We start from the raw sequence: 16,312 nt of genomic DNA on the forward strand, positions 1-16,312 counted from the left end.
GGCCTCTGGTAGAGGACCCGAGGTCAGAGGATGAAAGAGACCACCCACGGAGGGGGAGAGGGGAATTTTTTTTTTTTTTTTTTTTATAAATAAATTAAAAAATCTGATTCCAGCAAAACAAATAATCAGGATTGAGCATCCAGGATATGCTGTGTGAGCATATCCTTAATATGGTGTCTTTCTAGTCCCAGAGACAAATGAAGTGATTCCTGAGGCCAAGATGAGGTTCAGCAGTCGGTGAAAAAGAAACATTGGTCGTTAATGATCAGGTTCTACTGGTCAATAAGTAACCTGTAAATAATTAATAATGACAGTAAGAACAGATAAAATGCTAATTTGATCGATAATAAAGTTATGCTGGTCAGACAAGATCTTTATGAGATAAATAAGGAAGTTGTAGAAGTTATGATGGCGCTCTAATCGTTAATGAAGAGCTTCTGGAGATCTGTGATTTAAATATCTTCACTAGAACTTTTTCATCAATATTAAGGGATTATTTACTTAAACCAGCTCCTGCTAACCAAACAGTGTTATGAAATCAGTGTTTGAGTTGAGTCCAGCAATATCTACTAACTAATTAAAGAGAGATTCAGTCAATTAGACTCAAACTGATTGGACAGGTTGATTCATAAAATTAATATTTTAAATTTGTCATTGATGAATCTCTGTAGGCGAGTAGAAATTAAGCTTTTATTTAAACCATTTTTCACATAATTGTGGACTCTTTTGTTTTGCTGTAATGTCTTTATAATTATTTCCTTTGTGAGTTCTGATCTGTTATTTGTTTATTTCTTAAAATCAGACACCTCTGATCTCCTTCTACTTTATGACTCCAGAAACTCTGACACAGAAAATAAAAAAACAAAACAAAGTAAATGAATTAACACATAAAAACTTAAATTAAAGAACAACAGACAAGACTGATGATGTGAAAACCGGGACCTGGGGGGGAATCATCCATTCATCATCCTACACTGCAAAAACTCAAAATCTAACCAAGTATTTTCTAAACCAAATGTTGAAATAAGACAAAACTAACTTACAACGTCCTTTTCAGCAAAATGAAGGAGCCTGTTTTAAGTAAATAATTCATTAATATTCATGAAAAAGTTCTAGTTCCACTGGCAGATTATTTCACTAATAACACATTTATCTCATGTTATAAATAAAATAATCTGCCAGTGGAACCAGTACTTTTTAAACCAATATTAATTAATTATTTATTTGAAACAAGCTCCTATGTCTTGCTGAAAAGTTGCTTATAAATTAGCTTTGCCTTATTTCAAGTGAACCAAATATTTTCCCTAGAAAATACTTGGTAAGATTTTGTGTTTTTACAGTATAACTCCTCAATACTTTCCATTCTAGTGGAAAATAATCACAATATTGTCTTTATGTATCAGATCCTAATAAAACTCAAGTCTTCCTTCCTTCATTGAGGTGGAGGTTTGAGTTTAGAGACATCTGGTGGCGAAATGTGGTTATAGCAACATGATCAATGAACAGCTTAAGTTATTCTTACAAGTCTGTGCAATAATTAGTAATATGACAGACTAACTGATGTTATCGTTTTCTTATGTCCGTTTTGTTTTCACTCAAAATAAATTCCTTAATGTTCAAGGAAGAGCTACTTATTCGTCCCCCTTCTTTCCTGAACGTTATTCTGCAGAGAAAACACAGATTTTTTCACAAAGTCTTTACATTTTTCAAAGACCTCAAAAGTTCAAGACACTTTGACTCGTGTTAAACCACAGCCACCGATCCACCAACACTCCCACTAATGAGATAACTGGATTTAGTCTGGAGCCCAATTAAAACCAACAGAAACAGAAGGGCTGCAGGTGACAAGCGTGCGTGCAGCCTGAAAAACTCCAGTTTTTAGCTTCAAAACGTTAGATGAGCACAGAGATCCTGGAGCAGTGCATTCTGGGTAAAGACCACATGTCAGGATCTCCGTTCTGATCTGGTTTGAAGTACAGTTTCTTCTGAATTTTCTTTTATAATCATGCAAAAGCAGCAGTTTTTACTTTTATTAATTATTATTAGCAGGGTTTCCCCCAGTGTATTATCAGCCTGGCGGGCCACCAGGCTTTACTTGTGCCCCCACCAGGCTAATCATTCCTTATTTATTTCAGTCTTTTTAAAATGTTTACAATTTTAAGACTTTATTTGGTGTTATCTTTTAATAACACATAATTACCAAGTGACATTTTTACATTTTCTGTCAACTTTAAACATCTTTTAACTCAGAAACATGGCGGGTCGTTGGATGACCAGACCACTAGCGCCCAACCACCAAGCTTAGCAAGTTTTCTGGGGGAAATCCTCTATTAGTAGATCCCAGATCCCAGACTGATGATCATCGTCTTTTCCTCATTTTCAGCTGTTTAACCAATCCTTCTGTGGTAGTGCAACAACAAAAAGGCCAAATGGCTCTTTGCCCAGGGCACCACTGCACCAGGGGGCGAAATTAACCCTTGAAAAAACAGGTGAAACTGCTAGCTAATAACTGCAGAGCTGGTTTCTGAATTGAGATTCATAAAGCTGATGTAAAGGAAAGTTTCATTTTCTTTCTAGGAGTCTGGACTCCATTTTTTCTTCTTTAGTTTTGTCTTCATGACAACTTTCAACGTATCAATATTTAGACTAGTTGGACCTACAATTATTCAACACTAATTTCAGATACTTTGAAACAGAGTTTGTTTAAAGAGTTTGTAGAATGCTTGCTCTGCATGCTGGACTGGACTTCAGCAAGGTTTAACTGGGGCGGTAGCCCAGGGCTCCAAGGTTTTGGGGGCCAAAAGTTTTATTAATTAAATTCAATTTACAAATACCTTATTGATCCCAAAGGGAAATTAAATAACACACTTGGTTATGATGTCCTCTCCATGTGGCTGGCAAAGAGCAATCCGATCGGTAGCGTCAGAACATCTCTGTAGTTTTCAGGGCTAAACAATGAGCAGATATCACTGAGATGTTGGACTTTTTAGATGACCATCACTCTGGTCCACAACCTTGAGGTATAACAGCAGATTTTAGGCATATTCACTACAATTGTTGGTTTATATTTCATGCGTTACTCCATTACATCACCACTTAGAGACCGGACATAGCAACTGTTACATTTTCTCCCCTTTTTTTGCTGCAATTAAAATATTTTAGCGATAATGCTGAGCTTAAGGGAACTTTTGAAACTGATAAAGATTCTTGCAGATTTTCTTTTCACAGACATAGGCCGAGTCCACACGTAGTAATATCTGGGGAAACTAAGACATTTGTATGTTTCAGCCTGTTATCCACTCAAAAACTCAGTATAAAATCACTAAAAACAATTATTTATAAAAATTCAGATCAAAGTGGAGATTTAAAAAACGTCCACACAAACAAACCTCTGGGCGCCATGTTTGGTCCTTACAGGAAGTCATGTTGTTTTTTAAGGATTCTGATTGGGTGACAGGCTTTAGCTTAGCACTACACTGCCCCCTATGGGTCTGGCATGTTTAAAACAACGCTCAGGTGTGAATTCAGGAGGATGAAACTCTTTTGAAACCAATGTCATATGTACAATGTTAGTTTTCTAAATAATGTGGCAAAATTTTTTGTTTTTCTAAGTAGGCCTTAATGTACAAAACCTGGAAGTGCATGTGTTCCTAATCTATCTATCTATCTATCTATCTATCTATCTATCTATCTATCTATCTATCTATCTATCTATCAAAACATTGTTTTCAGGTCAGGGTTCCTCTGGATTTCATCTAATTACCATTTTGATTACCATAAACTTTATTTTATTTCTCATTATTAGCCTTTATTTGCAGTGATTGATTCCTTGCTCAGTTTTACCGTTTATTTATTGAGAAAGTGAGTAAATATCTGAGGTATAACCTTCATCTTTACTGCACATGGCAGCCTTTTATTTTTGAACATCGTGTCTTCTGCAGCAGATGGTACCAGGGAAATATTGATAACTGCCGATTAATTTAAAATACAAAAAAAAAAAAAAAAAACACTCACTTCAGCATGCTCTGCTCCTTCTCCTCCTCTTTCTTCTGTCGCTCCATCACGGAGAGGATGATCCTCCGCTCCTCCTCGGTCAGATGGCTCAGGTCCGGCAGCTCCGGTCCGGCCCCGGTGGGCGGTGCAGGTCCGGCCGCTCCAGACATCCCGACCGAGAGCCGCTGCAAGACAAGGAGGACGGGGTCAGTCCAGTCGGCGTCGGGGTGTTTCAGCGCGGCCGAGAGCCGTCAATACCGTCAATAAATCATGATGACGATGATGATGTTGATGATGCAGCCTGCAAAGCCGCAGAGCGCTCATTTTATTTCTTCCAGGTGCGCTTCCGTGCGGCGCTGTGCCATCATCATCATCCGCCATCAGACCACCTGTTTATCCATCCATCCACCCATCCATCCATCCCTTACCGACGGACGCAGCGGAGTCCTCTCGCCTGCTTAGTCCGAGCTCATGTTGCCTCCTCCGGTGCTCAGTGGCGGCGGCTCCGGTCGGCTCTGCGTCCCGCGGTCGGCGCTCATCCTTCAGTTCTCCGAGGCGGTCCGCTCGGCCTGCAGTGGTCGCGTTTTCTCGCTGTTCATTCTCCGTTTCTTCTCGGTAATAATGGACGCAGCGGCGGGAGAGGAGGAGGAAACGGAGGAGAAAATAAATAAATCCTCCATAGGAAGCGGGGCGGGGCCACGACAAGACGGCGCTTACGTGCAACAAAGATCAGCTGGTCGTCGGGCGGGTGGGCGGTGGTGGAGGCCGCTCTCCACAGGCTAAACATAGACCTGCAGCCAAAGATAGAAATACAACCGAGCTCTCACAGCAGTCAATCAATCAATTAGCTATAAATGACTCCAACACACTCGGCCTGGGAGCTTTTCACACTATTTCTGGATCTACAAAGAGGTGATAAGAATAGCAACGGTGATATTTATATCAGGTAACCTAAAATAAATAAATAAATAAATAAATACATAAATAAATAAATAAATAAATAAATAAAACACTATATTTTTAACGTTCCAAATAAGAGGGGGGAAAACGGACAAAATATTTAGTTCCTGATAATATAATATAATATAATATAATATAATATAATATAATATAATATAATATAATATATAATCCCCGAAAACGTAAGACAATTGTGAAATATATGTCTGTAATACAGTAAAATTTGGGAGTTATTATAAAGAAAACTACACCCCTGTGTGAACAATATTAATAATAACAGTAATAAGAATAATATTGATAATAATAATAATAATAATCAATAAAGCTATTGTTAAACTGCCAACATTGAATTGAAGCAATATATCCCCCCAAAAATAGTGCATAATATTACATAAAATATTATAACATTCTATAATGTAATATAATATAATATTTTTATCTTGTTCATAATAATCAACATTTAACACCCCTAAAACGTTAATTAATTAAAAAAAACTATTTCACAAATAAAATTACTTCCCCACTAAAAATACATAAATAGCGCCCTCTGCTGGATAAAACCAATAACAATACTAAAAACAACAATAATACTGGTAATATTGATTAAAAACAGCGGCAATATGCATATTAAGCTAGTGCATGGATTCATTTATGTTCAGTTTAATTTTCTATTATTCCATATTTCTATTAAACCATCGATTAATTAAAATTTATTCTATTAAGGTGAGAAAAAAGCTTTGGAGGCTCCAGTAAATTAGGTCTTTTGAACTAGAAACATAATTAAATTACACTAAGGCTCACTGAAACTCTCTAAATTGTATCTTTGTCAACATTAAAGTTGTTATTTAATATTGAGATAACAAATAAGCTCTCATATTTCAATTCAATTCACATGTATTTAATCAAGGACATGTTAAAAACAGAGCTAAGAGCTTAATATTGTTTTCACTTAAAAGAAGCTAAGATTTTTCATCAAATGTTCTTATATGTTGTAGTAAACGGTGAAACAGTTAATTGTGATTAACTAATCGTTGTAATCGTGCATATTTTGTTACTTAAAAACTGAAATGAAAAGTTACTTGTTTATTTGCATCTTTTCATGTATTTGCAATATCGTATAAAAAGGCTTAAATGATCTGCAGAATGTACCATTTTTCTTATTTGATTAATTGATTAATCAATTAATCATCAGAGTAGTTGATTACTAAAATTATCATTAGTTGCAGCTCTAACCTCCAGCTGGTTTCCCTCCAGGATTTTCCCGTATTTTTCTCCCCTGTTCGTCTCGTCAGCATCCCCTCAGCATGATGCCGCCACCACCTAAAGCACAGCTGTGACTGTGTTTCCAGAGGAACGCAGGCCAGGCGCGACCTTTGACCTGAGCTCCTTCTGCTGCATGTTTGCTGTGGTGTCGATGATCTGTCAGTAGTTTTTGGGCTCAGTGATGTCATCATGTGGTCACATGACTCGTAAACCAGACTAAGAGGATTATTCTGTTTTCCCTTCTGTCATATTTGTCATTCAGCCTGTTCGATTTTGGACGGAGAAGCAGCGGGAGGATCTGGACGCTCAGAGGATTTATTGATTCTTTGGTTTGATCCGTAGATGATCGACAGATGAAGCCGAATGCCTGCGCTGTGTTCCTGCTGCTGATCTGCCCTCTGCGGAGGGCCGACTGCAGCCTGCCGCTCTTCACTCCGGCCACAGCAACGCTGCAGGTAGGACAGGCGGCTAAAGCCAAAACAACCAGACAAACAACTAAAACACAAGAACTTGGAGACCAACTGTGTGTAAAGTTGCTGCACATCCTTTGGAGGGTAATTCATCTCTCTGGTTGCTTTTAGGAGAAAGTTTCTGCAAACTGGGAGTCGAACACCGTCACATCTCTGAGGAAAAACGGCTTTATGCGACTTCCTGGAATCTGTCGACGCCTGAAGCGACGCAGAGTCACGATTGTGGTAAATATCTCCACTCTGTCAACAGAGATACAAAATCAGCCCTAACATCAGGGTTCCTGCCTACAGATAAAAATATCATCAACTTCCTAAAATAATGGCCAAAGTCATTTTTACTGAACGTGATTTTGGCAAAAGAATACCACTTTTGCCAAAATTGACTTAGGCCATTATTTTAGGAAGGCGATAATATTCAAATTCAAATTGAAAAGTGCTGTTATAACTAATTTTAATTCAGATTCTTCAAAGAGTTATTGTAGATGGATGTCGGCAGGAAGGATCTCCGGTGGGTTACTGGTGAGCCTCTGACTGAAGACGCTGTTTTCCCAAGACAGTCCCATCAAGAGGATGGTCAGAGTTGTCCATAATCTTCTTGATTTCATGAACAATCCTTCTTTGTATCGTCATCTCCAGAGATTCCTCAGACCAGAACCAGACCAGAACCAGCCTTCTTTATCAGGCTGTTGAGCCTCTTTAGGTCCCTGGTTCTGATCTGCTGCCCCAGAAGAAATTACGTTCTCTCTCAACAACAGGTTTATAGATCTTGAAGGATCTTAGCTTCCTCCAGAGGTCCAGTCTGCGCTGTCTCTTCTTATAGACGCTTCACTGTTGCGTCTCCAGTCCAGTCTGAGGTCCAAATTAACACAGAGGTGTTTATATTCCTTCACTTCTCCTCCTATGATGGAAATAGGGTTTGAGCTAACTCTGTTTCTCCTGAAATCTTCAATCATCTATTTTTTTTTTCACATTCAAGATGAGATGATTGTTCCCACACCAAAGCATGTGGAAAAGGAATTAAATATAATGACCACTGGAGATAAATACCCGATACAGTGTAAGAACAAGCAGGTTTGGATGAAGGATGGATGTTTTAGCTTAGATTAGCAATAAACTGCATGAATTTATTAAAAAAAGAGCAAATCTAAGTCTAGAAAGGAGCAAATATATTGAATGGAAAAGGTTAAGGACGACAGTTGCCATGACAACTCTCACACAGGAATGAAAAAACAAAGAATGACAGACAGACACATTTTCATTGTTACTTCTGCTTTCTACATAAACTTCATTGTTCTAATGTATTTTCCTGCTGAGGCTGTTGTGTCATTTAAAGGTCAACTGAACAAAAACACAAAAGTTTCTGGTGCAATCAGACTTGAAATACGACAAAACTAACTTACAATATAATTCCCTAATATTGATGAAAAGTACTCAATCCTTTGGCAGACTATTTCACTTATAACGTAGGAAAATGTCTTGTTATATATAAGTGAAAAAATCTTCCAGTGGAACTAGAACTTTTTAAAATCAATATTAAGGAATTATTTACTTAAAACAAACTCCAATATTGTGATGAGAAGTTACTTATGAGTTAGTTTGGTCTCATTTCAAGTGTATTAAGATATTTGCACCAGAAACTAGACCAAAAATAGTTGGTAAGATTTTATGTTTTTGCAGTGAAAATTTAATAAATCATAGATATTGATACTAGAAGTGTTTTGAACTGCATTGTATTATGTTACATTACCTACTGTATCAGTTTCAAACGTTTTAGGTTGTGGAAAACTGAGATTTGTTCATGTATGTTTCTGCCGCCCATGTTTGATATTTCGTAATGATGTAATTTTTTTTTTATTTTTTATTTTTAGCATTTTTTTACTTTATGATTATGAGTAACATAATCTGCACTTTTCTTCTTTAAAATTTAGCTAAACGTTCATCAAACCCATAGATTTCCCAAAGTGAAAGGTGTGGGACCCCAGAGTGTGAAACTAAACTAAAACTAAACCTGTCTGACTTTATCGGTGCCTCCGTTTTTCTTTTCTCTCAGTGTAACCTGGAGAAGTTCTGCTGGGGCCGCAGCTGGTGGAGGAGACAGAAGACTTCACCTGGCCAGGTGTGTCGCTGCCCTCAAGGTTCCAGGTGTTCACATTTCTTCCTTCACAGCATCTGAAAAACAACAAAAAACTACAAACAGAAGGATTTGCTTTTGCTGGTTTTTCTTTACATTCATGTAAACTCTATATTTAAAAAATAAAATATAATATTGTCTGTTCTTCTGCAGCGGTTATGAGGTTTATTTCTTATATTAATGTTAAAAAATTATCTGTATTGGTGCAAAACATTTAGTCATGGTTCTGATTTTGACGTTATAAAGTGTAATGTAATTTTCAGTCATGGCCTCTAGGCGGCGGTGTGGATCATCTGACCGACTTCCGCCAACATTTACGTTTCCAACTCAGCTGAGGAAACTAACGGAAGTGACTTTGTCTCCCCTTCACAACAAATGTTAATGGCATAGTCAACGTTACATTATTCCTCAGGAATCCCTCCTGGCATTGAGTGAGAATAAAAATTATAAACACCAAACAATTTACAATCACTAATAACAATAAGAGATGTTTGGACAGTGGACGGGGACTGGATCCATTTTTGGGAAGTTTGCACAAAGGCGAATCATGACGTCTGTGAGTTTCCAAACAGAAAAACCTTGTAAACAGGTTAAACTACTCCTTAGAAAACCTTCAAACCACATGTACTATCATGATCTGTTCTGATTTTGTGTTGTTAAACATTTGCTCCTAGTATAGATAAAAAGTTTTGTAAAGGTAAGATGAAATCCTACACCTTATATTGAAAGTAAAGTTTGTCAAAGATTGTGAAGCATTTTGTGAAGAAGTAAATTAAGAAGTTGTTTAATTTAAATGCAATAATATAAATATAGCATCTTTTGACTGTAATGAGTTAATGCTATTAATTTAACTGTTCCTGCTGAAAGTGTTTGAGTCGAGGTTACATTTCATGTACACCATTATTTATGTAAGTATTTCTTTAAGTGATTAATAATTTTAGGCTCAGATGATGCTGCTGTAATTTAGATCATAGTGAACTGTGCACCTTTGTTTTTTTTTCATACTATTTTTTTTCTTTTGTAAGCAATGTTAAATAAATACACTAAAAATGAAAAAAAAAAAAAACCTGCCTTCTTTTGCATCCGCTTAACGTTGTGGAGATGCTTTTATTTTGAAGTCTCCTTACTGTGACGTTTCTCGGCTTAATCGTGTCGTCGTGAGCAGAGGCCGCCCGTCAGACAATCCGGTAACAGCCTGTGGATTTCAGAAGTGTCTCTATCTGATCTCAGGTCCTTTTTTTATCGGCCATCGTGTTTCAACGTCGCTGTAAAGCAGCTGCTCTTCCTCTCAGCTGCCGTGTTGGATCTAAAAATGGCGGCTGTTTCAGCGGATCACGGTGAGTGCTCAGAGCTGAGCTAACAGCTGCTAACGTTAGCTTCTCTTCTTTAGGTAAACACTCAGAGTAGGAGGGCTGTAAATCACTGCTGCCTCATCCTAGCATCCGAGTTATTTCTAAAATTTGTAAATAACCAGAGTTCAGATTGATAAATTGTTATTTTTATTAGCCGGTTGAACGTTTTTGAGTCGTTATTGATCAACTGTGATTACAGTCAGCTGATTATAAACCATCTGTTGGTCACATAATCCCAATCTGGTTAAACATTTGTTTCCAGATGCTTACAAGAGGCGGAAAATAAGGAGAAAATCCTTAATGATGAAAAAAATATTACTAGTTCGGCAATATTAAAACAATATTACTAGCTTTGCTATGAAACACAACCCTGAGGAAAGTCCTGATTTGTTTTTTTTTTCTTCTTCTTCGTGTTGTGCTTCCAAAATTGTACAATTACTGTTTAGTAATTTTCTCAAGTGGCAGATTTATTTGAACTTTGTGTCGCTTTTTAACTTATTTTCACTGCATTTATTGTACCTTGTACTCTTTATGACACGACTTGGTCTGATATTTTTATTAGAATTTGATCATTTAGCTTTGAGTTGTTGAGCAACTGTTTTCTTTCTTTATGAGGGTGAGACTATTTAAACTTGGCATAAAAATCTAAAATATTATAATGTATTTTTCATCAGTAAGATTGAATATAGTTCTCCTAAGGGTGTATTTTTGTAATAAAAAAGACACCCTTTTTATTAAAAAGGTTGTCTTTGTATTGTCTTTTTTATATATTACACATTTTTATAAATTTATTTTTTATATAACCTCTATATATTTTGTATATAGAGGTTTTTCTTTCCTCTGTATACAAAAGTTCCTACACGTTCTAGAAATTTGTGTTCACAATCTTCAACAACTGCATGAGTATAAAAAATAGTTTTCCTCCACTCTTGTCCTCTCGGTGTAATATGCTTATTAAATTGTCTTTGATTTCTATTAAATTTCCATAGTTTATCTGTGATTTGTCACATCACACTTTGAGTTTTATTTTATTTATTGAGTTTCTGACTAAATAAACTTGTGGTAGAACGGTTAAAAGAGCCATTTCACCACTGAGTCTAAAATGTCAAACTACGCAATAATGTTGCTTATGCTGTTCAAGCAAACAAACAAACAAGCACCAAAGTTCACAAAGAAACTGCTTGTAGTTGTGATGATGGAGCCCAATCTAATTTGTTGATTAATCAATTGATCTACAAATGATCAAGCGTAAACTAAAGGAATGCTATGGTATTGCATTTTTGGCAATAAAATTAGTATTTTCTTATTGAATTATTTGTTTATTTGCATATTTTAATGTATTTCTAATATTGTTTAAAAAGTGTGTGGATGAAAATAATCAATTGCTAATATAATCATTAGTTGCAGCTCTAGTAAATATAACGGTAGCTAGAGATGTTGTGGCAAATATAAAACAATCAAAAATCAGCGTGAGGCCAAACGGGGATTTTACAATAGTTTCAAAAAAGACTAAAAAACTAATTTCTTAATGTAAATGATAGATTTTCATGTTTTTGTTCTAAATCAGATCATAACAGGGAGAAACTCCAGACTGATTTATGTTGTTTTCTCTTCCAGGTCTCTGCAGCCTTTTGCCTTAACTCACCCCAGTTAAATCTGAGCACCATGTAAACAAACCAGGCAGCAAACCAATCCAAGCGTTAGCCTGCACCAGCTCCAGAACCAGTGGGTTACTGGTGAGTAACCAGCAGCAGCAGACAGGGTGGCGGCGCTGTCACCTTCCAGCTGGAGAGGCAGGCTGATGGAGAGCGACTGCCGGATCCCAGTCGCCTGCTGTCGGCCTCGGGTCCTCCTGCTCCATGCTCTGTTCTGGGGTCTCGTCTCGCTCAGGTGGGTTTGGACCCGCAGGCCTCCAGCAGAGCCTCAGAGTGTTTCAATAAAAGTCCAGTTTGATGCTTTTTCATTCCAGAGTGTTCGGAGCGGCGCTGCTGAGCGAGGAGAAGACGACAGGTACCCCTCGACTGCTTCAAACATCCTTCTTTTATTTTTTATGTCGCCTGGCATCCATACTAATAAAACTATACTTTTTCCAAAATACGCGTTCCTTTTAAGAAACTAAAAGCTACATACCCAGATGACATTTGAAGCAATTCTTTTACCTAAAACTTCTTATATTTTTATTTAAATCTTTCTTTAGTGTGGATATTTACCATAGTAAATATGTTGTATTGTTTCCATTTGTTCAGCAACCTACCTGATTATTTTAAAGAATGATTTTTAATCCTGCGTGACCAAATCTCATCCTACATATAATATCTTCTTTCTTTATTGTAATACATTTTCTAAATTTCCCAACTTTGTTTTTTTTTTGGATACTATGATCAACAAATCTAGCATCGTCTGATCTTCCATTTCTTCTTAATGTATAATTTTACTGTATTCTTAACCTCATTTTTACTTTTTTAGCATTTAAATTCACTTTTTTGTAGCACTTTCCACAAAATTATTCCAATTTCCTACGATTCCAATTTGTGATGGAATCCATCATTTTGACCTCTGCCAGCATTTTTAATCCTGAAATTGTAAATGACTTGTACACAATATAAAACCTTGAATCTGAACAAATTATAGCTTTTTTTTCTCCTCTAACCCCATTAACTCATTCTAAAGCACTCACAGTTACCTCTAATTCACCTCGAAACACTGTTAATTTGATATTCCTACTCTATTATTTATCATTTTAGTATCTGTATAGATCTTTTTGGGAAACAGCAGGACTAATCTGAAAGCTAAGACCAAACCTTCTGCATGTTTTTCACATTTTTTTTTTCTGACCTTTTGTTCTTCTGCATCAGCAGTGAAGCCTGTTGTCGCCCCCTGCTGGCTGCTGGAGAACTTTGTCGTGTTGGAGGAATGCAACCGCTGCAGCGACTTCAACGCTGTACGTTAACTCAGCTTGTTGTGCTCCATTAATCTACAGATTACTGGGGGTGGGCATTTATCGTATCGTTTATCATTTAAGCAATCATGCGATTGCTTTTTCATAAGTGTCTTTAATTAAATTTTATGAGTCTTTAAAATAATAATTGAATTATTTAGTTTTTCAAGTGTAATTTTAGGAGCAGTGGGAGTAATTATATCTTTTCTGTTTTACATTAATCAGATTGTGATGTAATAATATAATTGATGTATTTTCAGTCATTTAGCTCACAGAGGGAATCTCATTCCGTCTGAGTTTTAGTTTAGCTTCAGTACTTGAAGAATCAGTTTTATATCTGAGATTCAGTCAGGAAGCCATTCTGAGACGGTGAAGAGCTGGGTCTCGATTGGCTGATGACGTCTTCAAACGTGTGTGTGTGTGTGTGTGTTTCAGAAGACGCAGACGGTTTGCAGACAGACGGGATACGTGGAGCGGGTGAACTGCACCAAGACCAGCAGACAGGAGTACAAGAGGTCAGAACCTGAAGGGTTAACGAGACTGAAGTTTCCTCTGAGGTCAGACAGAAACACATTCAGGGATTTTTCTGTTAGGAGATTAAAATTCTCCTCACTCCAGTCGATGTGAACTTCTTCATCTCTCAAGTCAGGACAGGAATGGGAAAAAGAAATGAAAAAGAAATGTCCTTCCTTCCTTATCTGTATGCTTTCCTCGTACTCTTGCTTCTTTCCTTCCTTGTGTCCTATCTCCACTCCTTCCTTGTTTTCCTCTTCCCTCATCTTTGAACTTTCCTCCATCCTCTCTGCTTTTCTGCTTTTTTCCTTCCTTGTGTCCCATCTCCACTCCTTCCTTGTTTTCTTCTTCCCTCATCTTTGAACTTTCCTCCATCCTCTCTGCTTTTCTGCTTTTTTCCTTCCTTGTGTCCTATCTCCACTCCTTCCTTGTTTTCTTCTTCCCTCATCTTTGAACTTTCCTCCATCCTCTCTGCTTTTCTGCTTCCCATCTTTCTTCCTTCCTTCTTTTAACCCCGTTTTCTTTTGCCCTTGCCACCTCTCTTGTCTTTCCTTGTGTTTTTTCTTTCTTCTTTGTTACCTTTCTTTCTTTCTGGCATCCTTTCATTCTTTCCTTGTGTCCTCCCTTGTTTCCTTCCTTAATTCCTTGTTCTTTCCTTCCTCTGTCCCTCCCTTGTGCTCTTCTTCCATTCTCTGTGTTAATTCCTTCCATCTATTTAAATATCTGCCATAAATTTGTGTAAATTTAAGATCAAGCACTGGGAATATTTCTCGGTATCAGATCTAAAGTGGATCCAGATCAAATGTTCTTCTAGTGTAAACAGACACTAACCATTCTCCTCCTCCTCCCAGCTGCCGCTCCGCCCTGATGGAGGAGCATCTCTTCTGGAAGTTTGAGGCAGCCATGTTGGCTCTGACGGTCGTCTTCGCCGTCCTGGTGGTCATCCGCCAGCGCTGGCTGGATCGCCTCGCCTCTGAGAAGGTCCGCCGACAGATCGAGTCCATCTAGGAGGAGAGGGTTTTTAAATCCTGTGGCAGTATTTTTAAAATGGATCCAGGTTTGGACCGGACCTGGTGGACGTCCTCCATGGAGCTGGCTGAGCTCAGCTCCCCGTCTGTGAAGTTTTTCCTCTTCACCAGCGACTGTTTCTCTGCTAAAACAGCAGAAAAAAAACACTAAAACCGGGACAATGAGTCCTGACTTATGATGCAAACTGTAGATTATATTTTAGTGAACAGAGTTTATAGAGAAATCAGGGAAGGAGTAGTTTGATCTGGATGAGAATAGAAGTGAAACTGACGAACCTTAGGAACAGAAGCTGAAACCTCTTCCTGCATCGGCTGATGTCAGACAGGAACTTCCTTATATGGACTCTGGAAGTGACAATTGGGAGCAGCTGTTTCTGAAGTGTGGAACAAAGATCTTTTTCTTTCAAGATTAAACATTTTCCTGCAGAAATACGAAATAAAAGTCTGAAAAGATTCAAATCTGATATTTAAAGATGCAGTTCTGTTTCAGTTTGCCATTAAAAACTGTTTTTACATCCGTGTTTTGGTTTATGTGGCTGTATTCCGGTTCCTGTGCAGAAATTTGACAAAAGTATTTTTGAGCTCTGGATAAATAAACAATTAATTGTCAATTAATGATTCGTTAGGTTAAAATTAATTCCAATCGATTAATAACGTCTGCTTAGACCTTTTTTCAGTGTTGTGGTTTCGGAAACCATCCTTAAGAGAAGCCGTTGATCTGGAAAAAAAAATGGCGGCTGTATCACAACGGGAAAGAAAAATGGTCCAAACGGAGTCAATTGTGGGATATAAATTGCAGTTTTTGTGGTTCTATTTAGAAATTTAAACACTCGACAAGCTCCTGAAGTTATGACTTTAATACAGCTGACTCAAGAAAATGTTAAAATATATTGTTTCTTTTTTTAAATTCGGTATATGGTACAAAAGTTAGCCCTTTGTTTTAGAAAGACGGGTTTCTCTTGATGCAGGAGAAAACTGTTTAAGAGATTGTCCGCTTATCAACAAACTTTAGAGTAACTCAATCGATTACTTACATCCCTAAGAGAAACAAAATTACTTAAAAAGTTTGTATTCTGCCATGCGAACCATTGTTTCCTTCCTTTTTCTGTAATTATTTTTGCAGCTCACAGTATGGTAATCTTACCCGAACTCGCGGCGAACTTTTTAGTGTTTTTATAGTTTCAAATCTACTGTGAAGTCTGATAATGTCTCATTTCGACATCCCGGATGCGCTGGAAAGATTTAAAAGTTTGAAATTGGTCAGAACTTGACGTCATCGCTCTTGTCCGCCCATTCTTCACCTGATTGGTTCACATTTCCTCTGGCTGAGTTCTGATTGGTTGCTGCTTCACTCTGAATAGAGATAAATTTTAAAATTAAAACAATCACTGTTTTAATTTTATGTTCCTTTATCAAAGTGTTTCAGCCTCGTTCTGATGTTTTTATTGTAAATAATAGGTTTATGTTGGACGTTTTTTGTTTGTGAAGTTTCTGACAAAATAAACTGAAAAGAAACATAAAAGTGTATTACCTGTTTTGATTTGGTTCGAAAAGTCTGTTGCTTTATTATTTCAATAAATACGTTACAAATACAATCAATCTCAGTATTTTGTGGAATTTGATCAACTTTTTTTTTCAATATCTAGAAGTCTTGGACCAACTAA

At 37.2% G+C, this 16,312-nt stretch overlaps 2 protein-coding genes across 19 annotated transcripts in view; one reads left to right on the plus strand and one right to left on the minus strand.

Annotated features, from left to right (window-relative positions):
- Nucleotides 1–4,728, minus strand: part of LOC103147909 (regulating synaptic membrane exocytosis protein 2-like) — a 43,706-nt gene extending 38,978 nt beyond the window's left edge. For 4 of the 17 annotated variants that reach the window (XM_016678841.1, XM_016678833.1, XM_016678838.1 and 1 more), the window contains exons 1-2: nucleotides 4,422–4,724; nucleotides 4,015–4,178 (exon numbers count right to left, since the gene is read on the minus strand). In XM_016678841.1, coding sequence (XP_016534327.1) covers nucleotides 4,015–4,163 — 149 coding nt within the window. In that variant the 5' untranslated portion in view covers nucleotides 4,164–4,178; nucleotides 4,422–4,724. Of the gene's footprint in view, nucleotides 1–4,014; nucleotides 4,179–4,421 lie in introns of all 17 variants that reach the window. The other 13 variants (XM_016678844.1, XM_016678836.1, XM_016678839.1 and 10 more) reach the window with 8 other exon arrangements.
- Nucleotides 4,729–9,936: 5,208 nt separating this feature from the next.
- On the plus strand, nucleotides 9,937–15,168 carry jtb (jumping translocation breakpoint). 2 transcript variants are annotated; one of them, XM_007566475.2, is made up of 6 exons: nucleotides 9,937–10,154; nucleotides 11,787–12,059; nucleotides 12,139–12,179; nucleotides 13,025–13,110; nucleotides 13,543–13,622; nucleotides 14,472–15,168. In XM_007566475.2, exons 2-6 carry the CDS (start codon nucleotides 11,971–11,973, stop codon nucleotides 14,626–14,628), a joined length of 453 nt encoding a protein of 150 aa, XP_007566537.1. In that variant the 5' UTR covers nucleotides 9,937–10,154; nucleotides 11,787–11,970; the 3' UTR covers nucleotides 14,629–15,168. The 2 variants fall into 2 exon arrangements, with proteins under 2 accessions (XP_007566537.1, XP_007566538.1); XM_007566476.2 differs by having other exon boundaries at nucleotides 13,028–13,110.
- The last annotated feature ends 1,144 nt before the right edge of the window (nucleotides 15,169–16,312 follow it).

The sequence above is a fragment of the Poecilia formosa genome, unplaced genomic scaffold, assembly GCF_000485575.1.
Source record: "Poecilia formosa unplaced genomic scaffold, Poecilia_formosa-5.1.2 Scaffold192, whole genome shotgun sequence".
Classification (NCBI taxonomy): domain Eukaryota; kingdom Metazoa; phylum Chordata; class Actinopteri; order Cyprinodontiformes; family Poeciliidae; genus Poecilia; species Poecilia formosa.